General features: G+C 59.4%; 2 protein-coding genes and 1 non-coding gene across 5 annotated transcripts; 2 read left to right on the forward strand and 1 right to left on the reverse strand.

Annotated features, from left to right (window-relative positions):
* On the forward strand, positions 1-8,529 carry KLC3 (kinesin light chain 3). Of its 2 annotated transcripts, none has more exons than XM_042232175.2 (13): positions 1-94; positions 3,750-4,015; positions 4,537-4,767; positions 5,070-5,139; positions 5,578-5,797; positions 6,156-6,243; positions 6,321-6,422; positions 6,699-6,872; positions 7,453-7,543; positions 7,618-7,658; positions 7,744-7,850; positions 7,991-8,054; positions 8,305-8,529. In XM_042232175.2, exons 2-13 carry the CDS (start codon positions 3,758-3,760, stop codon positions 8,374-8,376), a joined length of 1,518 nt encoding a protein of 505 aa, XP_042088109.1. In that variant the 5' UTR covers positions 1-94; positions 3,750-3,757; the 3' UTR covers positions 8,377-8,529. The 2 variants fall into 2 exon arrangements, with proteins under 2 accessions (XP_042088109.1, XP_042088110.1); XM_042232176.2 differs by lacking the exon at positions 1-94 and adding an exon at positions 3,322-3,409.
* Positions 8,159-24,592, reverse strand: ERCC2 (ERCC excision repair 2, TFIIH core complex helicase subunit). Of its 2 annotated transcripts, XM_027978476.2 has the most exons (23): positions 24,555-24,592; positions 24,151-24,250; positions 22,139-22,216; positions 21,994-22,056; positions 21,699-21,812; positions 19,384-19,500; positions 19,185-19,301; positions 18,743-18,866; positions 18,556-18,652; positions 18,339-18,472; positions 18,036-18,204; positions 15,954-16,072; positions 13,523-13,592; positions 13,377-13,446; positions 13,183-13,284; positions 12,138-12,201; positions 11,517-11,638; positions 10,050-10,142; positions 9,880-9,952; positions 9,603-9,673; positions 9,367-9,510; positions 9,118-9,261; positions 8,159-8,729 (listed from the first exon to the last, which is right to left on the reverse strand). In XM_027978476.2, exons 1-23 carry the CDS (start codon positions 24,557-24,559, stop codon positions 8,637-8,639), a joined length of 2,283 nt encoding a protein of 760 aa, XP_027834277.1. In that variant the 5' UTR covers positions 24,560-24,592; the 3' UTR covers positions 8,159-8,636. The 2 variants fall into 2 exon arrangements, with proteins under 2 accessions (XP_027834277.1, XP_042088108.1); XM_042232174.1 differs by lacking the exons at positions 8,159-8,729; positions 9,118-9,261; positions 9,367-9,510; ... (1 more) ...; positions 9,880-9,952; positions 10,050-10,142 and adding an exon at positions 10,363-10,788.
* On the forward strand, positions 22,393-22,464 carry TRNAG-GCC (transfer RNA glycine (anticodon GCC)). The gene has a single exon. It is a non-coding gene; the product is annotated as a tRNA-Gly (tRNA).
* Positions 24,593-27,720: the final 3,128 nt, after the last annotated feature.

Below are 27,720 nucleotides of genomic sequence, written 5' to 3' on the forward strand. Positions count from 1 at the left end.
GGAGGAGCCGCCCGCGGCCGGAGACTGCGGGCGCAGCTGCGGGCGGCGGCCGTGCGTGCGCAGCGCGGAGAAGCGGGACTTGGAGCCGTTCGCGGTCAGTTGGGCGCCAGGAGTGTGGGGGGGAGTCCCAGGAGCCGAGAGGATGGAGGCGGGGGCAGAGGGTGTGGGCTGGGCCTGGCACACCCCTGGGACCAATGGCCTGGAGACGGGGACGGGCCTTGGGGTCCCTGGACGCCCCCTGTCCCGCTCTCGGGCTCTCCCGGGTCTGGAGGGCGCGCTGGGGCCGCGCCCCCTCTCTCGGGGCGCAGGTAAACAGGCGCGAGGACGGGGCGGGGCCTGGGAAAGGGAGGGGGCCCTTGTGACGGCCCGGCCGGCTGGCAGGCTGGCGGGCTGTGAAACCGGGGTGCGCGGGGCTCAGCCGGCCGGCCAGGGGTAAGTTGTGTGGTTTGGGGAGCGGTCCATACACTCCCGCTGCAAGTGTATATGTGCGTGGATATTGGGCGTGAGTGTGCACGAGAGATGGTGTAGAAAGCTCAGATGTGTGTGATGGTGTCAAACGGTGCGTACAGATGTGGGTACAGGTTGGTACCGGGGATGGCCTGTCCGTTTAGCCCTGCGAGGGCACCAAAGGACCGTGTGAATGATGTGAAACTTTCAGTGGTGTGAAAATGTGGGCCACCTCTGATGGTGAGTCTGTAATGCTGTGTGTGTGTGTGTGTTTGGCAGAGTTGAACTGTTTATAGGGTTAGGTATGTGACCGAGAAATTGCATGGCCGTGGTTGTCTCTCTGATGGTAAGACTGGTGGGGGCGGGGATGGCAGGGAGGTGTGTGCTGTGGGGTACAGGATGGATGTGTGGAGTGTGACTGATTATTGTGGTCAGCTGTGTGCTGGTACACACGAGGCTGAGCAGGTGAAGGGGAGTGTGCTGTTTGGGAGGATGTGTGAGTGTGGGAGACGTGTCAAGGACAGTCCGAGTGATGCGTGGCTGTGGTCGAGCTGTATGTATCTCTGTGAGCGGTACTCTATGAGGCCGTGTCTGGAACAGTCGACTCAGCTGTTCGAGGTTGTGCTTGATGTTGTAGGAGGTTGTATACGTGAATAAGGGTCATGGTTGTCAAGATGACTCAATGAACTGGCGTGGTCGTGAGTGATCATTTATAGGACTTGCGTGTAAGGTGTGAAGCTGTTAATAAGTCTGATGTGATATACGCACACACATGTACAACGTACATGGAGATCGATATGTGCGTGAACACATACACATAGGGAAAGAGGGAGATTCGGGGTGGAGAGCCTGCAGTGTGCAAAACCCCTGTGGTTGCACACCTGCCCTTGCTCTGTGTCTGAGTGGATGTGATTGTGAGCATGTGCGCAGGTGTGAAAAGCGCAGCGCTGCTTTCGGGGATGCCACGGGTGGAGTGAAGTCAGCCTGCGAGTCTGTGCATGAGAACGTGGAACTCTGTGTGTCTCCGTGTGTCTGTGCCGTGGGCACCCGCTTGCGAAGGTGTAGGAGCCAGCATCGGGTCATTCGCACATTCGTGCGTGAAACTCTAGTGTGTCTGTGTGTGGCCGGGCAGGGGCGGTGGAGGAAGCGGGGAGGAACGATGACAGGTCCACCGCGAGTCCTGGGAGCCGAGAGGGAGGGAGGCGTGGGATGGAGGGCTGGCGCTGGCAGGATGTGGAGGTGTGGGAGAGTGCATGTTCAAGGAGACAGTCCGAATGGGAGTGACTTGGGATTGGGTTTCATTTTCACAAGTGAAGAGGGGTGAGGGAGGGGGGTTTATTTGTGTGCTGGCTTTTAGTTTCAGGGGTGCAGCAAAGTGATTCGGTTGGATTTTCTCTTTATTTTTCCCATTGTTTTCCACTGTAAGTTATTATAATATATTGAGCACAGTTCCCTGAGGTTTACAGTAGATTCTTGTTGGTTATTGATTTTACATGTGTATATGTTAACCCCAGTCTATCCCTCCGCACCCTCTGCCCCCTTTGGTAACCATACGTTGTTTTCTGTCTGGCGTTTTATTTCTCCTTCTTATCGTTTGGTTTGTTTTTGGCTGTGCTGGGTCTTCCTTGCTGCGTGGGCTTCTCGTCGAGGTGGGTTCTCCTGTTGCAGAGTACAGGCTCTAGGCGCTTGGCCTCCACAGTTTCAGCTCCCCGGCTCTAGAGCGCACGCTCAGTAGTCGTGGTACACTGGCTTATTGCTCTGTGGCATATGGATCTTCCCGGACCAGGAATTGAATCTGTGTCTCCCACATTCTCAGATGGATTCTTTACCACTGAGCCTCCAAGGAAGCCCTCAGCCTTTATTTCTGAAAGGAAAATGTACCTGTCTGTTGGGTTCTGTTTTTCAGAGGGGAGTGTATGTGTGTTATTTTCATTTTTTTTTTTTAATGCTTATTTATTTGTTTGGCTCTGCCGGGTCTCCATTGCAGCACCTGGGTTCATTAGTTGCAGCATGCGAGCTCTAGTTCCCTGAACAGGGATTGAACCCGGGACCCCTGCAATGGGAGAACGGAGTCTTAGCCGCCAGGAAAGTCCCTACACATGCTGTTTCTGGAAGAAGAATATGTGTGTGTGTGCCTGAGTTAGTGTGTTGCACTAGGTTGTATTTTGAAAAGAAAACGCGGATGTGAGTGGGTGTGTTGAGTTGTATTTTTAAAAGAGTGTGTGTGTGTTGTATTTCTGAAAGGAGACTGTGTATTGTTGTATTTCTGAGATGGAGTGTGTGTAGAGGCATATTTCTGAGAGTGTGTCTTGTGTTATATTTGAAATAACGAAGAGTATGTGTCACATATCCGAGAGGAGAATGTGTACAGCATGGTTTTAAGAAGGGAGGGTCTGCGTGTGTTGAGGTCTGTTTCTAAGAGGGGAGTGTGTGTCCCAGAGACATCGTCCCCAGTGTCGTCGACCTTGTCACCCCCATACAACCCCATGCAGTCCCACATTTGGGACCCCCCCCACCCATTACCATCTGGGACTCAGACCCTCATCTGTCACATGGCCTGTGTGACACCCCTGGGCCATGCCTGCCACACGTGTGTTCCAGCACGCCTTGGGCTGGCCGGGCCTGTCTGCAGTGAAGGGGGGAGCCGGTTTCCTCTGGTCTGTCAGCTCCTCAGGTCCCCAGGAGTTGCCACATGTGGGGACCCTCCCTGACCTCCCCAGTACCCAGGCCTCCTCAGCTTCCCGCACCCCAGCCCCATGGCCCTCTCCTCCGCCCCACCCCACCCCCAGTGGTCTGACTGGTTCCCAACAAAAACACCCTGAGACTGAGCTCACGGAGAGGCTGCCGCCTCCACACGTCCCGCCCCACACGCCCAGCAGGGGAGGGCACCTCCGTCCGGTCACACAGCCGGGCCGGCCGGGCTGGGGGATCCGGGGTCCTTGGGGTCGGGAGGGCTGACCAGGTGAGCTGAGGGCAGGTGGGCGGCCGTCGGATGGCTGCTTGGCTGTCTGGGTTAATTCCACACCGGGAAGGTTTGGGAGTTGTCCTCGGGGCCGGGCCCCGGGGCTGAGGACAGGCGAAGGAGACCAGAAAGTTTCCAGCTGCGGGCTCGCCAGGATGGGCGTGGGACAGGTTGCCGGCTGCAGTGAGCAAAGCATGGAGGCAGAGGGCTGGCCGGGATGGGCGGATGGGGCGATGGCTGGGAGGGGATGTGTGGCCCAGTGACGCGGAGGCCGAGGGGTGGGCTTGCCTGGCCCTGGCAGTGACCACCAACCCCCCACCCCGGTCCTGGTCCCCCCCAGGAGCAGCCATGTCCGTGCAGGTGGCGGCCCCGGGAGGCGTGGGGCTCGGCCCAGAGCGCCCAAGCCCCGAGGAGCTGGTGCGGCAGACGCGACAAGTGGTGAAGGGGCTGGAGGCCCTGCGGGCAGAGCACCGGGGCCTGGCCGGGCACCTGGCGGAGGCCCTGGCGGCCCAGGGCCCGGCAGCTGGCCTGGAGCTGCTGGAGGAGAAGCAGCAGGTGGTGAGCCACTCGCTGGAGGCCATCGAGCTGGGGCTGGGCGAGGCCCAGGTAGGTATGAGGGGTGTACTGTCTGCAGGGGTGTGGCTCAGGCCTGGGGGGTCGCCCAGGGGTGAGGGGCCAGGCGTGCTGGGGGGTGGTCTGGGCAAAGGGGGGCCTAGGGGCACCTGGCCCGGGACAGGGAGCCTCTAGTCCCGAGATGGGAGCCCTAGCCTGCAGCTGTAGGGGGGTTCCTTCTGTGTGGCAGGGATTCCTGAACCAGGTGGGGTCCTTCCATAGAAGGGTGGGTCCCGGGCAGACTTCCGGGTTGCCTGGGTGGGATATGACGTGTCCCTGTGTGTGATCTGTGTGTCTGGGTGAAATGGGAGGGAGGGGTCCCCCCCGCAGGATCGGGGTGTGGCCCTGGGACTCGCTGAGCATCCCTGGAGCCACATCGGAGGGCTGTATGTAATCTGGGGCACCCTGGCTCGATTTGAGGCCCTGGGCTGGGTGGGGGCCGTCTGGCAGGGTGGGGGCCGGGCGTCTGACTCGCCGCCCCCCGCCCCACCGCCCCCCCCACCCCCCCCCGGCAGGTGCTGCTGGCGCTGTCGGCACATGTGGGCGCGCTGGAGGCGGAGAAGCAGCGGCTGCGGGCGCAGGCCCGGCGGCTGGCCCAGGAGAACGCGTGGCTGAGGGAGGAGCTGGAGGAGACCCAGCGGCGGCTGCGGGCCAGCGAGGAGGCTGTGGCCCAGCTGGAGGAGGAGAAGAGCCACCTGGAGTTCCTGGGGCAGCTGCGGCAGTACGACCCGCCTGCAGAGAGCCAGGTGTGGCCGGGCTGGCAAGGCGGGGGCCCCCAAAGCACCCCTTGTCCCTCTGCAGAGCCCCCGCCTTCAAAGGTTCCCTGGCCCCCCTGGAACCTCTGAAGAACCCACCACAGATCCCAGACCCACTGGAACTTACTCAGAAGCCTGCCCCACGCCCAGCTGCCCCACAAAGCCCCAGGATGCTCCCAAGCCCTCAGGAGACCCCTGCCCACCACCTCCCTCAAGCCCTGGGGTTCAGGACCCCCGTCTTGGAATCAGACTCCCAAGCCCCGTGACACCCTACTTTCCTCCTCTCTCTGCAGCAGCCTGAGTCCCCCCCTCGCCGGGACAGCCTGGCCTCCCTGTTCCCTAGTGAGGAGGAGGAGCGGAGAGGTGGGTGCGGCCTCAGCCATGGAGGATGGGAGGCCGAGGCTGGGGAGAGCGCATCTGAGTCGCTGGACCCCGAGGTCTCTGGGGAGGATGGGGCAGCTCAGGGCCAGGTGTCAGGAGGGTGAAGCAGGTGGCTGTGTGTGTGTGTCGGGGGAGGGGGGGGCGGGCAGTAACAGAGCAGGTGAGGCTGGAAAAGCTGGAAACCAGGCCTGTCATGGCGACCACAGCTCCAGGAACCAGGTGGCTCCCGCGCGTCCATCCCACAGGCCAGGCCCCCTCCTACGGGCCAGTGAGATGCCTGGGATTCCCATCTCGGGAACCAGTGCAGGGGCCTGCGGTCCCAGGGACCAGGGGTGGCTTTAGGGGGGCATGTGTCCCCTGGTGTGTGGGCTGGGGCAGTAGGAGGCCTGCAGTGACTCGGTGCCCCGCATGCACCCCCAGGTCCTGAGGCAGCGGGGGCCGCGGCAGCCCAGCAGGGTGGCTACGAGATCCCAGCCCGCCTCCGGACCCTGCACAACCTGGTGATCCAGTACGCGGGCCAGGGCCGCTACGAGGTGGCCGTGCCGCTGTGCCGCCAGGCCCTGGAGGACCTGGAGCGGAGCTCGGGCCACTGCCACCCCGACGTGGCCACCATGCTCAACATCCTGGCGCTGGTGTACCGGTGGGGGCCGCCGCCGAAGGGCAGAGGGAGGGACGTTGTTGGGCAGAAGTGGGGGGCCCTTGTGTCCTGCTCTACAGCACAGGGTACCTGCAGGGGTGGGGCGGAAGGGGACGGAGATCTGGGGAGACCACAGAGACCTGGGCAGAGAGTTGGCGTGGGCGAGACCCCCAACAGAGTAGGGCGGAGGCCTGGGGCGGCAGAGGCTTGGCACCCACCTGCGGGCATGCAGGGACCCTGTGCTAGATCTGGGAGGGGTGGGGACACCCAGAAGGGACCCCTGGGGGACGCCACCCATGCTCAGCCCAGCCCAGGGCCCCGGCCCCAGGCCTAACCGCCTCCCCCCGGGGCTGCTCCACAGAGACCAGAACAAGTACAAAGAGGCCACAGACCTGCTCCACGATGCCCTACAGATCCGGGAGCAGACACTGGGCCCCGAGCACCCTGCGGTGAGTGGGGGCCCGGGAGGGAGGGCGGGGGGCTGTGGGCTGGGCGCCCCTCCCCTGACCCCCTCCCAACCCCCCAGGTGGCCGCCACCCTCAACAACCTGGCTGTCCTCTACGGGAAGCGCGGGCGTTACCGAGAGGCAGAGCCCCTGTGCCAGCGTGCCCTGGAGATCCGGGAGAAGGTACTGCCCGGCCTGGCTCCCGTGGGGCCCTGCCCCACATGGCCCTTCCCTGGACTCTGTGGCTCTTGGGTGACCCTGATTTGTTTTTGTGACCCCAGACCTTTTGTGCCCTTCCCATGTGATATTGTGAACCTAGAACCAATTTGAACCTAGAGTTCCCAGTCCCCTGACTCACCACCCTTGACTCCAGCTACCAACTCATGAGCCTCGTCATGATGGCTGCTGGCAACACGTGGCCTGCCAACCCCAGATGACTTGTGAACCCATGACCCCTAGGTCCTGGGCGCCGACCACCCGGATGTGGCCAAGCAGCTCAACAACCTGGCCCTGCTCTGCCAGAACCAGGGCAAGTTCGAGGAGGTGGAGCGGCACTACGCCCGGGCCCTGAGCATTTACGAGGCCCTGGGCGGGCCCCATGACCCCAACGTGGCCAAGACCAAGAACAACTTGGTGAGGGCACCTGGGGGCGTGGCGGTCTCGGTCTTGAGGCCCCAGCACCGGGCGAGCACCCATCGCTTGATGGGGCCCCATCTCTACCCAGCCCTTGAGGGTGCCCCACGGGGCTGGGCTTCCACACCAGTGAGGCTCGCCAGCTCAGAGGATGTGGAAGGGTCGGGAAACTGGCAGGTTGGTGGGGGCCAGAGAACTGCTCCAGGCAGAGAGGCAGCCGGAGACACTGGCCGGGAGCAGAGAGCATTTGTTGAGCCAGGCCCCCTCCTCAGGACTTTCCCTGGACCATTTCAAGGGCCTTGTGAGGGAGGTGCTCCCACTGCTCCATTGTGCAGATGAGGAAACTGAGGCAGAGAGGGCTGTCGCCGGCCCAAGGTAGACTGGGGAGCAGGCCCCTGCTCAGAGCCAGCAGGGCACCTGCCCTGTGGGAAGCAGTGGACTCGAGCTCCAAGCCCACTCTGCGGGGCTGAGGGCCTGGAGTGCGGGATAAGGCCGGGCCGCTTCCTGGGGGGCCGGGAAGGAGGTGCCGGGTGCAGCGCTTAGATGAGCCAGGATCACCCAGGCCATGCCCTCCCCGCAGGCCTCAGCCTACCTGAAGCAGAACAAGTACCAGCAGGCGGAAGAGCTGTACAAAGAGATCCTCCGCAGGGAGGCCCTGCCCGCCCCGCTCGGTGAGCCCCCGGCCCCTCCCCTGCCCCGGGGGCTGCTCAGCGTTCCCCCCAACAATGTCCCCATCTGTCCCCAGGAGCCCCCAACACAGGCACCACTAGTGACGCACAGCAGCAGGTGAGGAGGGCTTTGTGCGGGCTCCCAGGGGAAGGGCGACCCGGGTGGCAGGGGAGGCTGACCGGCGTCCCGGCGCCCTCCCCAGACCCTTCGTCGGAGCAGCTCCTTCTCTAAGCTCCGGGAGTCCATCCGGCGTGGAAGCGAGAAGCTGGTCTCCCGGCTCCGAGGCGAGGGGGCGGCGGGGGCGAGCGGGTGAGTCTGCCCCTCTCCCCCTGTCCTGCTTGAGGACCGTGCTTGGCTCCCGCCTCCCCTGCGACACAAACTGTCAGGCCCGGTGCCCGAGTCTCCCAGGGTGGGAGCCAGACTCACTGCCACGCCCCATTCCTGGGCAGGATGAAGAGGGCCATGTCACTCAGCATGCTGAACACGGATGGCTCGAGGGCGCCCGAGAACCAGGTGAGGGGACCCCTGGGTCGGGTGGGACAGGCCCAGAGGCTGGGGGAAGACCTGTACAAAGAGCTGGCATTGGTCAGGCTGGCATTGGAATGGACCCCCACACATGAGCACGATGGGTTTTATTTGGGTAGATGCAGGGGGATGGAGGAGTTGGAGTTGGGTAGGGACAAGAAGATGGGCTGGCAGCATAGCCCCGCTGGGCAGGGGCAGCCCTGTGTCCTGCCCTCAGCCGCCCCGTGCCTGTCCCCAGTTCCCCAGGCAGCACCTGAGCGAGGCCTCGCGGACCCTCAGCACCAGCACCCAGGACCTGGGCCCCCGCTAGAGGCGACAGGACCACGTGGCTGCGGCTTCTCAGGAGGAACGGGAGGGGTGGGCAAGGGGAGGGAGTCCTCTCCTCTCCCTGATGGCTCCCCACGGCTCCAGCCTCCCTGAGCTCCACTCCTGAGATTAAAGGCTGTAGATCTGGCAGCTAGAAGGTCTTCCTGAGGTGTCCTGTGGGGACCTCCAGGCCCCTCCCGGAGGCCCCTCTGAGCACCGGGACCGAGGCCGGCTAAGACTCGGGTGTCACGGCCCCGCCTGGCGCTACAGCTGCTGGGCAATCTGCTCGATCCTCCGCAGAGTCTCCTCCGACTCCAGCTGCTCCAGGCTGAGCAGGGACAGGCCCAGCTGGTCCTCCTGGGAGTGAGGAGAAGGGGTGTCAGCTGGCCCACATCCCCCCACAGGGCTCAGTAGTGACAGGAGGCGCCACCCAGGGGCCCAGGACAGGATGCTTGAACTAGAAATGCCCAGTCAACTCGGGTCATCCCGTCCCTGTGAACGGAAGACGGGCCCAGGGAGGGAGGTGGCAGAGCGCCAGGTCTGAGCCAGGGAGGACTGGCCTTCCACAGCCCCCACGAGCAGCTCGGGGCACCCGCTGGGGACACACTGGCATCAGGAGCCCTCAGCTCTCCCCCAGCTGCCAGGCACGGGCTGGGGGGTGGCACGCACACAAACCTCCCTCTGGGGCAGGCTGGGGTTGGGGCTCAGGAAGAAAGCCCAGGGCTCTTCCCAGAAGAGGGCTCACCCGGTGGAAGGGCTGTGCCATCTGCCTCAGGAAGTACTTGGCGACCTGGACCCCCTCGTCGACGGTCAGGTTGAGGTTGGCGTCCGTGAGGTGCTCCTGGATCCACCGGGGCAGCTTCCCCCGCTTGTCAGCCCGAGCAAACCGCTGGTGGTGGTGGTGGTGAGGGTGTCAGGACCCTGGCGGGAGGGCCCAGGCACCCGCAGCCCGGCCCTCCCACTCTGGGTGGCGGGGGCCCCGAACCCACCGCACCTTGTCAGCGAAGACCATCAGGCCATAGTCCGTCTTGCCTCTGATGGCCCGACCCACACACTGGGCGGCGTGGCGCATGGCGTCAAAGGTGAGAAAGTCGTTTTCACGGATCTGGAACTGGTCCCGAAGGTATTCCAGCCGTGCCTGTGGGTGCAGAGATGGGGGCCAGGGCCATTTCTCACACGAGCCCCAGGGGAGGCCTTCATGTCCGTCCGCCTGTCCCCGGCGAGGCTCACCTTGAGAATGCGGCTCTGGGTGTAGACGTAGGGCACCCCGAACATGATGACGGCCCGCCCGTAGTGGTGCACTGCGGGGTGAGGGGGAGCGAGAGAGGGCTGACTGCGCGGAGCCCAGGTGCTCTTGCCGTCAGAGGGGGTCCCCAAGGGCCCTGCTGGGTGCCCAGGGATGGAGGGAAGGGGAGGCCCCTGTGTGTGCAAGATGGTGGGTGGGTGGGTGAGGTCCCCTCGGGGAACAGAAACGGCCACACGGGCAGGGAGGGCCAAGTCCACTCACCAAAGTCGATTCCCTCGGACACCTTGCCTCGGGCCACTGAGAGCAGGATGGCCCCGCGGCCGTTCTCACAGGCCTGGGGAGGGAAGGCCAGGACACAGACACGTCACCAGGGAGCTGTGCCGCCTCTGGCCCCTCTCCACCCAAACTCCCCTTGTCCCCCCAGTACCCACCTCCTGGTACTTCTCCAGGGCAACGCTGGTCTCAGCCCCATCCTGGGTCTCGATGAAGAGCAGCTTGTTCCTCTGGATGTTCTCCAGGATGCCCTTCAGGGAGGACAAGGGGAGGTCAGGATGTGGGCGGCGGACGGTGGGTTCAAGGACGGGGGTGTCCTGCTTAAACTCAGCTCTGCCACCGACTCCGGGGTGACAGGCCACCCTGTCCCCTGGCCTCAGCCTGCCCTCTGGGGACCAGGGGAGGGTGGTGGCAGGGTCCAGTCTCACTTCTTTGGAAAACCCTGTGATCCCCGGAGGGAACCAATCCCCATCTTCTGGACAAGTGGGGCAGGCAGGTGGCCCGGGTGACCCATCAGGATGCTCCACCCCCAGCTTGTGATTGGTGGGGAGGCTGATGTAGGCCAGGCAGAGCCAATCAGAGGCTGCCTTGAGTTCACATTTGACACTGAAATAGACTCGTGGTTCTGATCTAGGACAGATGTGTGACAGACCAGAGAGAGAACATGGAGGGTCCAGAGCAGCCCCCAACAGAGACCCGTCACCTGTGCCACTCAGTGCGGTGGGGGAGCTCGTTTCAGCAAGTGGGCCTGGAGCGACAGATTTCCAAATGGGGAAAAAGTGAACCTTGACTTACATCCTACACAAAGATGAACCTGCGGTACCTCACAGAGCTTAGATGTCAAAGTTAAGACTACAAAACTTCTAGATGGAAGCACAGGAGACCATCTCTGGGACCCTAGGGTAGACAGAGGTTTCTTAACTAGGACACAAAAGACACTGAGGACGTGGGGCGCAAGTGGCTGACACTGTGCGGAAAAAGCCTGAGGATGAGACCGAGGTCTTGCCTTTGTGCATGACATTCCCACACACGCTGGTGTTAGCCACGTTCACTTGTCTCACCCCAAAGAAGCGCTTGCTCTAACTTACCCGAGAGCTGTGCTCATGGCACAGAATCATATTCTATCAGGGGCCCAGTGCCCAGCTGTGGTGAGCCCCATCTCCAGAATGCCCCATGACCTCACCCACACAGTCCCCAGAGGGACTCCTCCAGGCTCTTCGCCCCGAGTCTCTGTTCAGCCTTAATTCTCCGGAACCTTCCTTTAACGGCACAGCACCCCACTACACTCACGCCTGCTACCCAGTGTCTCCACACCACACCATACAAGCTGGAGGGACAGCTGGGGGTAACGAGGAGGGAACCAGGAAGCCCTCAGGTGGGGTGTGGTCAGCCCTCCTGAGGGGCACGCCTCGGAGGAAGGGGCCCAGTGAGGCCGCTGATGTCCTCATTCCTAACCTGGATGTGGGGCACGGTGAACACAGTTCTTTAAGCTGCCCTCTGCGCTTTATACGCTGTCTTGCCACTTGCAATACAGATCACCATTTAAAACACAAGAGGAAAGAAGCCAGCAGAGGAGCGAGCTGAGAGCTCAGAGGGTCCGAGCACGGGGCCAGAGGCGGGCGTACCTGCTCGTACCAGGAGGCCACGGTGCTCTCCATGTATTGGTAGCTGGTGAAGAAGGCCACGATGCCGTCAGGGACCACAGCGGACATCTCCAGCAGGAGATTCCCGTAGTTCCGGATCACCGCTATGAGGGTGAGAGGTCAGACCGTCTCCTGGCCTGGGTCCTCCTCCCCACTCCCCATCAGAGCTTTCTTGTCTGAAACTTGGGGTTCCTAGAAACCCCACTGCCAGCTGTTGACACGCATCCCAATTCTCCTTCCAGACTCATGGGAGGACTGCCCCTTGACCCACCAGTTAGGTGTGGCCATGTGACTTGCCACGGCCAGTGAAGAAAGGGCCGTGTCACTTCCAGGCGAGGAGCTTTACGAGCCAGTACACAACCCACCAGGACCCCTCCCGTCCCACCCCGCCAGCGCAGGGATGTGTCCGATGGTGGAGGTTCCCAGAAGGGAGAGGTTCGTGGCAGGCCCCTACCAACCCACAGCGGCATGAAGCACAGGCAAGAAGCAACCTCTGTGTGAAGCCACTTTGACTTCTTACTGCGTCCAGGACCCGGTTCATACTGACCGACCCACCCCTCCCCTCCTGGGACCCACACAGACCACCCTCTGTGGGAACCATACCAATATCTTCCCGGGTCTCAAACTTGGAGCTGATGGCCACCTGGTCGTTGCCACGGCCGATGATCTGGAGAGCGTGAGAGGTTGTGATGAGCACGCCGCAGCAGCTGCCCCAGTGTGCCCGCGGGCCGCGGGCTAGTGCTGCTGTGTGCATTCTATAGACACAGCGTCACCAAGTGAACCCTCAGCTACCCTCTTATCTGCGGGCTGCAGATGAGTGACCTCAGGCTCACAGACGGCGAGTTGCCCGCCCAGGGTCACCCGGCAGACAGACAACAGAGATGGAACTGACCCTAGGTCTGTCCATGTGTCTCACCAGCAAGGACCCTCTAGTCTGCCCCAGCCTCCAGCCAGGCGGTTCCAGGAAGCTGCCCCTCATGCCACTGGCAAAATCACAAAAGCACTGTGTGGTGGAGGGTCCTTACCAGCCCACAAGCCCTGAAGGGCAGCTCCGAAAGCCATAACACTCAGGAAACTCCAGGTGCTTAAGTCTGGCACAAACTCATTTGGTAGCAAGAATTGCCCTGCATGGAGCCTGTTCAGTGTGCTGACGGATCTCCCCTGGTCTGACTCATCAGAATGTTTGCTCAAATATGATTTTCACTAGAGGGATTTGCTCAGACCCCTTGGGAGTATTTCAAGTCTGGAAAATTCTCAACTCTAAAACACATCTGCCCAGTGACTTCAGAAATGGGACCGAAGGCCCATGTTACAAGGTTCATTTCACAGAGAAGAGGACTGAGGCCAAGTGGCAGGGTCACTTAGCAAGGCCACTGCCAGACGACGGGCCAGGTAAAACCCCATTAACCAAGTAGCAGGCCGTGGGCCGTGAAAGCCTGTCACACTCACTGTCTCACTAAATCCCCTCAGCCACCCTGGGAGATCAGAGGGGGTGTTCCCATTTCACAGATGAGAAAACCGAGGCTCAGGGAGTCAAACTCAAGCCCAGGTCTGTCAGAACCCAGAATCCGTGCCCTCAGCTGCCTGAGCAGCAGAGAGGAAGGGCGGCCGTCGTCCCACCACCCTCTCTGCCACCTCCCCCATGTACCATGGGGCAGAGGCAGACCCGGGCCAACGTCATGGTGAAGGTCGCCATGGTGACGGGGTGGAAGTCCAGGATCTTGGGGTAGATGTCCAGCGGGGACAGTGTCTACAGCGGGGACAGCAGAGGGATCTCAGCAGGACTGGGCAGGAGCCAGGAGCCCCCGGGGAGGGCTGGAGGCCAGAAGGCAGGGTCCTTACCCCAGATGTGATGATGACGGACTGGAAGCGCTCGAACACGGGTTTGATGGCCAGTGAGGCGTCCATGCAGCTGTAGGGAGCAGACCAGGGTGGTGAGGGCCAGGGCCCTGTGGTCCGCTGACATCCCCCCGGGGGTGGGATCTCACCTGAAGTGCAGGATGGGGTTGGCAATGGTCGGGGTCCTGTCGTCAAAGGGCTCGATGATGATGGTGAAACCTACAGGGGGCCGGCGGGATTCCTTGAGGGCCAGGCATGACTCCGCCCACTCGGCCACGACCCCCCACTTTCTCCCTCCACTCCACTCCCCCTCCCCTCACGTTCCTCAGTGAATGCCACCAGCCATCAGAAGCCCAACGCTACAACCCAGGCCCCTGAGTCCAATATATACCCCAACCTGCCCGCCCCTCCCTTGGGCCGACACCTGTGTGAATGTTCACAGAGGACCCTGAGCCGGGCACCAAAGGCTCACCCCTCGCCCTCCGGGGCCCACAGGGGCCCACCACGCCCCTCCAGCCAAGGCCTCCAGCCTTCTCCCGCCAGTTTTTGTCTGAGCCGTCAGGAGGCTGGTCAGCTCTCCTCCACTGAGCGGTCAGGAGGCTGGTCAGCTCTCCTCCAAAGTCCAGCTGCCCTCTGAGCGCCTCCCCAGCCCCGCCCAGACCGGCCGCCATCGCCCCCTGCCTGGCCCACTGCAGTCGCTCCTCATCCCCGCTCCCTTCACAGCGGCCAGAGGATCCTTGAACTCGAGTCAGGCCACATCCCTCCCTGCTCAGAAGCCCCCAGGGCTCCCCACGACCCTCCCAGGGTCCAGAACTGTCAGGGGGATCCTGCCACCCCAACCCCCTTCCCTCTGTGCTCACGGGCTTCCTGCCTGACTTTCAAAACCACCAAGGTCACACACACAAAAGAACAACCCCACCAGAGTCATTCCACCCCAGGGCCTCTGCACGTGCCCCACTGTCTGAAAAGCTTCCTGAGGCGGCTGGCTCCTGGTCATTCAGAACCCAGCTCAAATGTCAGCTCCTCAGGAAAGCTGCCCTGGTCACCGCCGACACTGTGTGCATGGTCCAACACAGTGCCATGTTTGTGTCTCGTGAAAACTATCACTTTCTGGAATTATCTTCCGTACCCACATTTACATCTTTGCTACCTGTCTTCCCTGCTAGAATTTAAGTTCTGGGAGGTCAGGAATGAGGTCGTTCATGGTTCCTGCCATCTCCCCAGGGCTGGGCCTGGCCCATTTATTGAGCAAATAAATGAATGAACGCATCCGCATAATCAATTTCACTTCGCAAAGATGTTTTTAAAAATATCATCATGTCCTCTGTGCCAAGCCCAGGACTGGGAACACAGCAGTGACCGAGACAACCCTGGCCTCGCCCTCTCAGGACTCACAGTCCAAGGATAGGGACACAGAGCTGTCTCCAGAGTGACCACTCTGAGTGGGAAGGCTGGGACAGGGGAGCCTAAAGGAGAGGGCCTGGCCCAGCCTCGGAGCCAGAGGGGCTTCCTGGAGGAGGAGGAGACGTCTCTCCTGAGCCAAGAACTGAGGGGTGACAGGGAAGACAGTTGGGAAGATGGGGAAAGCTGTTCCAGGTACAAGAATGTGAGGTGTCGGTAGATGGAGAAGTGGGGAAGAGAGGAGGACGGACAGACCAAGGAGGAGGATGGGATGGACAGAGGGACAGAGGCAGAAAGAAGATTCCAGTGACACTTGCTGCCCATCGGCGCTGGGGTGGGGACGGGCTATCTTCCTGCCAAGGCCAGGCCCGCCCGCGGGCCGTCAGACAGGCTGACCTAGTTTGCTGGATAGAGGAGTAATCCCCGGGGATGAGACTGAGCCCTTGGCAGCTTAAAGCTGATGAGTTGGGGGCAGAATGCTCCCCTGTACCCTCCCAGCAGGCTGGAAATCTGAGCGTCCTCCCCCCAAGGCCCCGCACGACCAGGCACCAAGTCGCGGCCTCTTGACCTCCCACGACTCTCTCTAGCACCCCACCCCGTCCTGGCCCAGCCTCTGCCAGAAGAATCCTCTAAAGCGCAATCTGCCCCTACCTCTCCCTGTTCAGAACCTGCCATGGCTCCCCAGTGCCGCTGGGAGAATGACCACCCCCCCCCACATGCCCCCCAGGGTGAGCGGACCCCGCAGATTCTCTCCTTCCTCTCCTCACGCCACTGCCCACCCCCACCCACCTCCATCTGCAGCCAGAGAGAGCCTTTAAAAATACCCTCCTGAGCACAAGGCTCACTCACTCAAGGGCTGTTTGTGGCTCCCCACTGCCCTCAAAATAAGGCCCAGAGCACTTCCCTGGTGGTCCAGGGGCTAAAACCCTGCACTCCCAACACCGGGGGCCTGGGTTTGATCCCTGGTCAGGGAACTAGATCCCACATGCCGCAACTAAAGATCCTGCACGTCACAACTAAGACCGGCGTGGCTAATAAATTTTAAAACAAATAAATAAAGTCCAAACTTCAGAGGCTGGGCTACCCTCTGGGTACTCTCCCAGGGGCTACCCTCTAGGCCCTGCCGGATCCCAATTCCAGCTGCTGGGGGCCGGCAGAGGCAGGAAGAGGCGAGCTTACCCTTCGCGTAGGTACTGACAAGCGTGGCGAAGTTAGCGAGGAGGGTAAGTGGGGAGAAGTCAGTGAGGTCCGAGATCTCCAAGGTGTGCAAGAGGGAGCGGAGGCGCTCGGCGCAGAACCTGGTGGGGTGGGGGGCGGGCAGGTGAGGGAGGTGGTGGCTGCAGGCTGGATAGCCCCCTCGTCACCGTCAGAGCACGTGCTCACATGCCGTCTCCCCAGCCACCTGGCAGCTCCGGGAGGTCAGGGTCTGGGTCACTCTGTGTCCCCACCTTGTACCACTGCCCATCACGGGGGGCACAGCCACAGGAGGGCACACAGAGCAATAATCTCACAACCCAGAGTCACCGCCCAAATTCTTAGACTGTGAGGAATCTGCCTGTAAGGCAGGAGACCCTTCCTGGGTCAGGAAGACTCCCTGGAGAAGGGCATGGCAATCCACTCCAGTATTCTCGCCTGGAGAATCCCATGGACAGAGGAGCCTGGTGGGCTACAGTCCAGGGGGTAGCACAGAGTCAGACATGACTGAGCGACTAACACTCCAGAGCCACACAGTCCTGTCACATGAGGTAACGCTCTCATACACAGGTTCTCAATCAAAAGGGGCGACCCACGACCACCCCCAGCATCCCACGGTCAGCACGTGAACGCCACACGGCCACAGGGTCACACACTCCCGCCCGGATCTCCACAAGGTCAGTCTCGGCCACAGTCCTCAGTGACACAGCGTTAGAGTTCCGCACGCTCCCAGATGATGGCCTCGGTGACGGCTCCTCCCTCACTGAGCCTGACACAGGCTCTACCAACGGCACACAAGCAAGGCCACCCAGCTTGAGGCAGGGACAGGCCGTGTGTGGAGCGGGAGCACCCAGCTTTGGCGCCAGGCAGACAGTCAAGTTTAAAACCTGCCTCCTGGGACTTCCCTGGTGGGCCAGTGGTTAAGACACCCAATGCAGGGGGCCCAGGTTCAAGCCCTGGTCAGGGAACTAGATCCCACATGCCGAGCAGTGTGCCCAAGAAAAATAAGAAATAAAGTGAATAAAACCTGTCTCCTGTATGTCCTTTCTTCCAGTCTGCCTATCCCCCAGGCTCGATCAGACGGCCCCTGTGTTCCTGCAGCCTCCAGGACACCCCCCCACCCTGAGCCCTGGACTGACCCTGTCTGGGAAAGGTCTGTCTCCCCAACTGGACTGTGAGCCCAGGAGGGCAGGGCCAGGGCCGTCTCCATCATTGCTGTGTCCCCAGCACAGAGCAGGCCCTCGGAACACGGACCCTGTGACTCAGATCCCCTCTGTCCTCACAAGTCTCTCGTGAGGGAAGAAGGGTGAAGCCGCACCAAGGGCTCCCACCTCCTCAGAGGCAGAGCAGCCAGGAGCCTCAGAGCCCCACCGGCAGGGCTTCTGGTCACAACCACACACAGTGCCGGGAGGCTTCCCCTCCACGGGACACAGCGTCCTCATCGGCAGCACAAGGCGGGAACTCCGTGTTGTGTCCCCGGGCCGTGGACTGCGAAGCACTCGGCTTGTCATCAGTGCTCTAGACGGGGTGGGTTCCTGGGGTCGCTGCTTTGTCATTAAACCACCACAGGAACCTGGGGGTAAAGGGGCTGACCCCCTACCCCTTGCACAGAGGAGGAAAACTGAGGTTCAGAGAAGACCAAAGACTGATCCACAGCACAAAGGAAAAGCAGAGGAAGCTCCACCCCCACTCCAGAGCCCCTCATCACTGGCCCTGCCCCCAGACTGCACCTGAGGGGCTGGCTCCTGCCCAGGGGCTGGGGGGCAATGAGAGGCCCTGGCAGGAGGAAACAGGGAGTGAGGGGCCCACAGCATTTTCTCCCAGCTCCCATCCCGCTGGCCCTCATCAGGAGCCCCTCTCCAGGGCCACTCCCTCCATGGCCTGGAGTGAGAACACCCCTGAGCACTGGCCAGGGCCCTGGGGTCTCGCCGCCGCCCCCCTCCCTCTGCACACAGTCTTCCATCACACTTCCCGAGGTCAGTTCTCTGATCATGGCTACTGACAAGGGCGCCCACCCCACATCCCCACCGGGACCCCTCCCACGCCCAGCCCCCGCGGCAGCCGCACCTGAGGGGCTTGCGCTGGATGCAGACGCGCTGGGCCAGGCCGCTGAGGAAGGCGGGCGGGCTCTCCTGGACCACATGCTGCACCCGCAGGCGCCACTTGACGTACTCCAACAGGCGGCGCAGGAAGCCCAGGAAGTGCTCGGCCGTGCGGATGGAGCCGGGCACCGCCTCTGCGGGGAGACCGGCTCAGCCAGGCGCCGGGTGGGGGTCGCAGGGCGGGGGGCGCAGGGGAGGGGACGGGTGGGGAGAGGCGGGGCGGGGGGGGGCGCAGGGGAAGGGGGCGCGAGGCGGGGGCACGGCTCACCCTTCAGCACTTCGTCGGGCAGCACGGGGTTGGCCAGGTGGGCATCAGTCTCCCGGGCGGCGCTGGCCTCCCGCAGCCCCTCCACCAGGCGGCGGTACTCCTCTCGAAGTCGCTGCTCGTCCGTCTCCTTGATCCTGCGGGGAGTCGAGGTGTGGAAGAGCTGGGCCACTTGGGGGGCAGGTCAGGTGCCAAGGTCTACGGGCCGGGGCACCCCCACCTGAGCACCGTCTTCTGCAGGGTCTCCAGGTTGGCCTGGCACCGATCCAGGGTGCGGCGGGTGAGGTTGACACTCATGGAGTCGATGCAGACGTTGTCTGGGGGCCAGGGAGAGGGCCGGGCTCAGGCAAGCGGACGCAGCAGCAGTGGAGGGGCCACCTCGCCTCCCCGCCCCACTCTCTGCTCACCGATGTTGTGGGCCTCGTCAAAGACAACCACGGCCTTGCGGGCCAGCTCCTTGGACACCAGGTCGGCAATCTTGGGGTCCAGCAGGTAGTGGTAGCTGTAGACCACCACGTTGGCGTGCAGGATCTGGGGGCCGAGGGGGCAGGGTCACCCCGGGCCGCCTGCCAGCGCCCACCCCCAGGGCCCTGTCGCCTGGTGGACTCCACCAGGTCACATCTCTCCCTCCCAGGCCGGGAGAGGTGAGGCAAAGGGAGGGACACAGGCAGGTGGACAGACAGACGCAGACATGCAGGCAGAGGCGAGGAACAAACAGAAGTGAAGAGGTAGAGACAGACTGAGGAACAGACACAGGCAGACCAATAGGGAGATCTAGGCAGGCAGGCAGGCACACCGACCGGCAGCCTGTAACCCTCCCACCCGCCCGCAGCCCCAACGCCTCCTCACTGAGTATCGGGCCAGGAAGTACGGGCACCAGCCCTGGCGCCGTCCCACGGCCTTCAGGTCATCCAGGTTGTAGATGCCCGTGGGGAGGGGCACCTGGCGCCCGTGGACATCAAATTCCTGGGGTGAGAGGGTAGCTGGGGGTCAGGGGGGTTGACTGCTGCAACTCGCCCTCCCTCACTCCCCGCTGCCCCACAGGTACCTCATAGAAGCGGCAGTGGGGCAGGCTGGAGTCCCGCTGGTACTGCGCCCGCACGTATGAGGCCGTGAGGCTGTGGCATTTCCCGTCCACGTCCTTCCCAAAGCGCAGGGGTGTCACCTGCAGGCCGGGGAGCATCTTAGCAACGGGACAGGCCAAGAACCCCGAGCACGCCTGGAACCCGGGGCTGAACACCTGACGGCTGGTGGGTGGGAGGTCATCCTTTGAGATGACCAGGGTGGGACTTGGGCAAAACTTGTCCTGAACCTGCTTCGTGATTAAACAGTTAAGACACCTGCAAACTTACTGCAAGGATGCAAGAGTGGCCCAACTGTTGGGCTCTAATTTTTTTTTAAATGTTAAACCCTAAGACTTCCCTGGTGGTTTGGTGGATAAGAATCTGCCTGCCAATGCAGGGGACACAGGTTCGGTCCCTGATTCGGGAATAACCCACATGCCGCGGAGCAACTAAGACCGTGTGCCACACTACTGAGCCCACGAGCCTAGAGCCTGCGCTCTGCCACAAGAGAAGCCACCACGACGGGAAGCACGCACCGCAACAAGAGGAGGCCCTGCTCGCTGCAGCTAGAGAGTCTGTGCACAGCAGTGAAAGCCCAACACGGCCAAAAATAAACAAAAAAACGAACAAAACATTCAGCCTTGTGCAATGTCAATTATACCTCAGTTTTTGTTTTTAACATTAAGGCTTGAAGAACCTTCAGCATGTAGATTACACTTTATCTTTTAAAATGCTACAACAGCCAGAAACCTTGGCAAGGTCTGAGAACTAGAGGAGGTTCTGATCACAGTTTGAGACCTTCCTTGGCCCTGCCCTGCTCCAAACCCTCCAAGGCTGTTGGTGGCATCATCACAGCCCAGGGCTGCCCTTCCTCGGAATGAAACCGTTCTTTCCCCAGAGTGAGGGCTCTGAGGCTGTGGGCCCTCCCTCTCCCATTTCATCAGTGACAAAGACTGTGCTGCTTCTTTCTCTTTCTTTACATTTTATTATTACTTTTAACAAGCAATACAGGCATTTCCGCGGTGATCCAGTGGTGAAGATTCTGCACTGCCAATACAGGGGGTGCAGGTTCGATCCCTGGGCGAGGAACTAAGATCCCACATACCATGGGGTGCGGCAAAAGACAATAAATAAAAATGGGTGCAAGTGCGTCATATGAGGCACGCACGGCTCAATGTGTCACAGATGCTCCCACAGAAAAGTATTTTAAAACTCTGAAAACTTTCGCTAGGACTGAAGCAGAGAGCTAATAGCAAATCTATTTTGAAACTCTCACTTCAGTCCAGACGAAGACTACAGCTATGCTGGTAAGTCCTTCCAAGGCAGCAGGCCCATGGAAGGAAAAAACCGAGATGGAAATATCTGGCGCAACCTTCAGCCTTATCCAGGTCACTATACAGCTCTGGAGACAACTAAGACACCGCCCTGAAGTACAGTATAATACTGCTTATGCCCTTACCACGTTTCCAGAAAACCTACCCCAGCTCATTAACTCTCGACTTCTTACTATCCTAAGGGGGACAGAACCACCCTTGCACGTGTTCCGGACACACAAATGCAGCGATTTACTACATGGTGCCTCTTCATCTGTGGCTCTTACAGTCCTAAGGCAAACTCTTACTTAAAAGCAAGCATCTCAAGGGACTTCTCTGGTGGTCCAGTGGCTAAGACTCCCAGCTCCCAATGCAGGGGGCCCAGGTTCGATTTCTGGTCAGAGAATTAGACCTCACATGCTACAACTAACACCCAGCACAGCTAAGTAAACACATAACTAAACAAAGCGACCTAGCACAGTCGGCCCTCCTGACCTGCAGTTCCCGATCCCACAGATACGAAGCGTCAACTCTACATTACATGACTAATTCATTTCATAGCTAGAAGTCTGTCCTTTTTGACTGCTTCACCCATTTCACCCAGTCCCCACCTCCTTGCCCAATCTATCAACAACGGTATGAAGCAGGTAATTAATTATCCCCATTTTACAGACAGGCGGACTGAAGCCCAGATAGCAGAAATCACGTATGCAAGAGTATATGGTTAGTACGTTTCAGAATCAGGAAACCAGGCCTGCCAGACTCCAGGAGCTACCTCTTCACCTCTCCCAGGCTGGGGGAAGCGGGAAGGCTCCCCGGAGGAGGTGTGCCTGAGCCATGAGTGATGAGAGAGAAGAGAACTTTGCACGCGGCCCCTGCACATCTCCCTGAGAGGTCTGGTCTGGGTGGGGATCTAGAACCCCCGGTTGGACGGAAGGGTTTCCTCAACCCTGACAGTTAGAGAGAGGGGAGGAATGAGCACTCACCTCGGGATGAATACACAGGTTCTTCCGGGAGCTCAGAGCCAGCCCCAAAAATGGCAGCTTCTCGCCCTCCTGTTTCTCATAGAAGCTGAGTAACTTTCGAAGTTCTTCAATCACCTGTTACAGATGATGAGGGAGGGGGGAACTGGCCTCAGTGAAAGTCCAAGCCCCTGTCCAAGCAGGTTCTAGCCCCTTCCCCAGCTTCCCACTGGGCTCAAAGCTATGGTGGCAACCACCAGGGGGACAGATGGGTTAGGGGAGAGTGAGGGTGGGGGGCCTGGGATAGCCCAGGGCTCACCTTCTCAATCTCAGGCACAGTCCTCGAGCAGTAGATGAGTTTAGTCACCTCCAGGGGATACGCCTGCCGACAACCATGGGCTCAGCCTCGGCCCCCATCCAGCCTCCTCCTGCTGCCCCCTCCTCGGGCCCAGGGAGTCACTTACCCGCTGGTACGCCATGATCAGGGCCAACAGGGACACTGTCTTCCCAGTGCCTGAGGGCATCTCCAGGACTCCATGACCCTGTTTGTGGTGGGCAGGAGGGACACGACACAGGCGCTCAAAACTCCAGGGACACAAACTCTGGGACCCTTCCCCCAGAATGAAACCAGCTTGGAATAACAGGACACAACATAGCAGTTAGAAATCTAGGCCTCAGGGGCAGTGGATTTGAACCCCACTTTTGCCACTCTGGAATCTCCCTGGTGGCTCAGACGGTAAAGCGTCTGCCTGCCGTGCGGGAGACCCAGGTTCAATCCCTGGGTTGGGAAGATCCGCTGGAGAAGGAAATGGCAACCCACTCCAGTAATGTTGTGTGGAAAATTCCATGGACTGAGGAGCCTGGTGGGCTACAGTCCATGGGGTCGCAAAGAGTCGGACACGACTGAGCAACTTCACTTTCACTTTGCCACTCTGGTTGAGTGGTCTTAGGCAAGACCTTTCAACCTCTCTGAGGACTCTGTCTCTAAAAATTGGCCTACAGTGGTGAAGACTGTGAGCCTTCACTACCGAGGGCCCAGGTTCAAACCCTGGTCAGGGAACTATGATCATGCAAGCCATGCAGTGCAGCAAAAAAAAAAAAAAAAAAGGGGGTTGGGGGGGTCTAAGAAGCTCTTCCTCATCGCAGGACTATGACGATTAGGGACAAACTGCAGGCTAAATATTTAGTACAATATCTGATTTGTATGTATGCTAAGTCCCTTCAGTCATGTCCCTTTGCGACCCCATGACTATAGGACTATAGCCTGTAAGGCTCCTCTGTCCACAGGGTTCTCCAGGCAAGAATACTGGAGTGGGTTGCCATGCCCTTCTCCAGAGGATCTTCCCAACCCAGGAATCTCCTGCATTGCAGGCAGATTCTTTACCGTCTGCACTACCAGGGAAGTTCTATCTGATATGTAGGAGCCCTCTCTTTTAACCTAGCACAGCACTTAACTCTGTGCCTGGCACTATTACTAAGTGTCTTACATCAGAGTATCTCAGCCTCAACTCTCTTGACATTTGGAGGCCGGATACCATATGATTGTGGGGTCTGTCCCCCACTGCAGCAGCAAATGTGGCCTCTACATACTAGACACCAGTTGCACCCCTCCTCCACTAGTACTGACAACTGGGAATGTCTCCACACTTTGCTGAATGTCCTCCGGGGGTCAAAATGGTCCCCAGTTGAGAACTTCTGCCTTACTTAGTGAATTAACCCCTGCAGCCCTCACTAATATGAAAGTGAAAGTAGTGAAAGTGTTAGTCACTCAGTCCTGTCCAAGTCTTTGCAACCCCATGGACTGTAACCTTCCAAGCTCCTCTGCCCATGGAATTCTCCAGGCAAGAATACTGGAGTGGGTTGCCTTTCTCTTCTCCAGGGGATCTTCCCCACCCAGGGATTGAATCCCGGCCTCTTGCATTGCAGGTAGATTCTTTACCATCTGAGCCACCTGGGAAGCCCCATATTAAGCTGAGGTAGGTACTATTACTATGGCTATTCACCAAGGTGAAGACTGCAGAGGGGAGATTAAGTGATGATTTACCCAAGGACACACTACCGTGGGTAGCCAATTCCTGAGTCTCTATATGCCTAAGCCTACCACGGAGCAGTTCAGCCTTTGATAAAGGTCAGCTGATGCTATTTTTAATTACTATTATTTGAGATACCAAGTTTGGCAGCGGGGGCTATCACAAGGACCTCAGATTTCTAAACTCTAGACCAGAGGTCCCCAGCCTCCAGGATCTAATACCTGATGATATGAGGCCTAATGATCGAATGTCTGATAGACCCGATGTAATAATAATAGAAATAAAATGCACAAAAATGAGTTTGAATCCCTCCGTCCGCAAATTGACTTCTCCAAAACTGGTCTTTGGTGCCAAAAAGGTTGGGGACCGCTGCAATCTCAGTCTTAAAGGCGCGTGTTGATCAGCCCCACCTCTCAGGGGGGCAGCGGCGGGCCCGGCCCACCCACCTTGGCATCCAGCGTGCGTTTCAGCTCCAGCATGTACGAGAACTGCTCCGGGTAGATGTAGTCGTAGGGGAAGTAGACCAGCAGCCCGTCCACGTTGAGCCTGGCGGCGGGGGCTGCCGGATCAGTCCCCCGTCCCCTCAGCCCCCTCTCCAGCCCCCAGACTCCCCTGCCGCCGGGCCGAGAGCGGTTCCGGCCGGCTGGCCCGTCCCGCACATCCCCCCGGTTCTCTAGCAGCCTCCAGGTCCCTTCGGCATTCCCTCGCTGGCCCTCCCCGCAGCTATCCCCACCCCAGCGCGGCAGCCTCCCTTCGCTCCGCCGGGACCCGAGGCCTGACCACGCGTCCCCGCATCTTCCGGACCCCCACTCCCGCTCGCGAGCCGCGAACCCGAGACCCCCCCTCTCACTTCATGGCGCCGGTCGCGGTTTGGAGCGGCGTCGGCCCGCCTCCCTTATGAATATTCAGGAAAGACAGGCTCCTCAGGGTATCCTCGAGGCGCTGCCCCACCTTCTTCGCGACGCCATTGGCTGAACCTGCCCGTCACTCCCCATTGAAGTGACGTCAGGAGACAGTGCGCGTGCGCACGGCAATTGCGGGAGGCGGGTTCCGGGGTAGGTGTGGCCGGAGGCATCGAGGAGGATCGCCGAGTACCGAGAAGGAAACGCTGATGGAAGAGAACTGAGAGAATCGATCTCATTCGCTGGGATTCGATCTTCCTGCGTCTGTCCAGATTACCTGAGCAGGGGATGCATACTCAATTTTATTCTATTATATTCTTGGTTTTAAGAGGTACACCTCCCTTTCTCCCCAACTTCAATAAAGTAACCAAGTCTACAATGGGAGAACCCAGAGAGGGTCAGAGCCTGGGGGATCATAGAGGGCTTCCTGGGAATCTTCGCAACCCAGGGGCCGAATCTAGGTCTCCCGCATTGCAGGCGGATTCTTTACCATCTGAGCCACCAGGGATGCCCTGTGCTGTACATAGTCGCTCAGTCGTATCGGACTCTTCGCGACTCCGTGCACTGTAACCCACCAGGCTCCTCTGTCCATGGGATTCTGCAGGCAGGAGCTCCCAATTATCATGTCCCGTGTATTTGCGCTTCCTGATTTCCGATGCACGCAGTAGTAACCGCAGTTTGCAGCAAGCAGAAGCGAGCAGAAGCTGGGAACAAGAGCTTAGTTCCTGATCAGGAACTTAACCTCTGGATCTCAGAGGCCAGAGGCTAGGACCTGGATCCCCAGTCGTTGCCTGCCGCGTTAAGAAAAAATTCGGGGGAGGAGGCAGAAGGTAAAGAGAAAAGTAAAAAGTTTATTGGAAAAGAAGAATACATGTGGAAAGACGCAGGGGCAAACTCTGGGGTTACACCTTTAGGAAGTTTAAATCTGTTGTAAGGGGACAGTTTTCCAGATCTTGGTCTTCCTTCAGGCCAGTCATCTTGCTTTGTCCTCCCTCCCTCCCCTGAGGTGCCCACTCAACCCTCAGCCAAGATGAATCTGGAGGTGAAGTCTTCTGGGACCAGCAAGCCGCATTATGGCCTGGAATTACCGCCCCACCCCCCACCCCGACTTTTGACACACCGGGAGCCTTTCTGCCGTCGTGGTGTGTCTCCCATGTCCCAGAAAGGGTGAGGGAGGGGAGCGGAGAGCCCTTAATCCTTTACTCAAACAGTGTTTTGCCCCTCTTTGTCCTTGCCATGATTATTATCTTAAGGTGTTTACAAGAGACAAAGACAGGCTATTTACCCTGTATCTGTTGTTACTTCCATTTCAGAGGGCAAACAGGAGGCTGATTGTAAAGGCCTAAACTGGAGCCCACCTATCTCCTGTCTCAGGAAATGCTAACAGAAGGCTAGTTGTAAGTATCCAGCCTGAAGCTCACTTCTTCCTGCCCCATGAAATGCAAAAAGGAGGCCAGTTGTAAATGTCTAAACTGGAGCTCGTCTGTCTCCTACCTCGTTCCCAGTTTGTTCTCCTGCTCCATGGTGCAAGGAGCATCACTGTGGCATGCCTTAAGGCTCAGGGTCATGTGAGCAACCTCACTAATTTGGCTCAACACCCACGCCACCACCGCCACCATCGCGAGTTCTACTGGCACCCCGGCCCCAATTTTCAGAGACTTTACCTGACTTTGGGAGTATATTCTCATTTGTATGACTGTGACAGAATGTTCTTTTTTTTTTTAAGTCTTTATTGGATTTGTTACAATATTGCTTCTGGTTTTTTTGTTTTGTTTTGTTTTGACTTTTTGGCCACAAGGCATGTGGGATCCTAGCTCCCCGACCAGGGATCCCTCACCACACCCCCTGCACTGGAAGGTGAAGTCTTAACCACTGGACTGCCAGGGAGGTCCCTAAATGTCCTGTGTTGGTGTAAGTGTCATTATCCCCACTTTGGAGGTGAGGAAACTGAGTCTCAGAGAAAAACTTGCCCTTGGCTTGACAGCTAGGCCAGGTGCTGCTCCCCATCCCTCCCTTAGCCCCACCCTGCCCCCTCTGAGTCATCGCTGTCTGGGATGGCTGTCTCCCCTGCTGGACTATGAGCCCCAGGAAGGTAGGGCTGAGACTGTCCTGGTCACCAATGTGTGTGCCTTTTGCCACACAGTAAAGAGTCAGACACGACTGAGCGACTAAGCACAGCCCAGTGCAGGGCATGCACAGAGCGGGAGCTCAGCGAATGTAGGCTCAACTTCCTTACAGTCTGCCCTCCATATCCACGGATTCAGAAGCCACAGATACAGAGGATGAACTGTCCTAGGGCATTTTTTTGCCAGGCTTCAGTATTTAGCGATTTTTGGTATCTGTCTAGGGGGCAGGGGGAGCATCCAGACCCAGTCCCCTCCACTTATACCAAGAGACAACGGTATTTTCAGTCCGCTGTTGGTCCTCACTGATAGTGAGGACCTAGTGTATTCCATTGCTTAGACTCCATCAGTACAACAAGGCCAGGGTCAACCGGGGGATGGGGGGGCTTACTCAAGGGCATCAATAGCAGGAAGCAGGGGTGATTGACAGCGTCTTAGAATGGCCGCCTCCTGCCTGCTCCACGCCTTTGTAGTCTCTGCTCCCTGTGTCTGGAAGGCTCTTCTCTCAGATCTCTGTGTGGCTTCCTTCCTCACCTTCCTCAAGCCTTCCCTGAATCTTCCTCAAGCATCCTCTCAGCAAGACCTTCCCTGACTTCCCTATTTAAATTGCAATACACAGCACAGCACACACTGGATAGGCTGGATGATGGTCCCCAAAATCTTCCGATCCTGATCCCTGGAACCTATGAATGTTCCCTCGCGTGAGTCAAGCAAAACCAAAACAAAACACAGAAGGTCCCAAATAAGAGTTTAGGGAATTCCCTGATAGCTCAGTTTGGAGAAGGCGATGGCACCCCACTCCAGCACTCTTGCCTGGAAAATCCCATGGAAGGAGCAGCCTGGTGGGCTGCAGGCCATGGGGTCGCTAAGAGTCGGACACAACTGAGCGACTTCACTTTCACTTTTTACTTTCATGCATTGGAGAAGGAAATGGCAACCCACTCCAGTGTTCTTGCCTGGAGAATCTCAGGGATGGGGGAGCCTGGTGGGC

Source organism: Ovis aries, chromosome 14 (genome assembly GCF_016772045.2).
Source record: "Ovis aries strain OAR_USU_Benz2616 breed Rambouillet chromosome 14, ARS-UI_Ramb_v3.0, whole genome shotgun sequence".
Taxonomy (NCBI): Eukaryota; Metazoa; Chordata; class Mammalia; order Artiodactyla; family Bovidae; genus Ovis; species Ovis aries.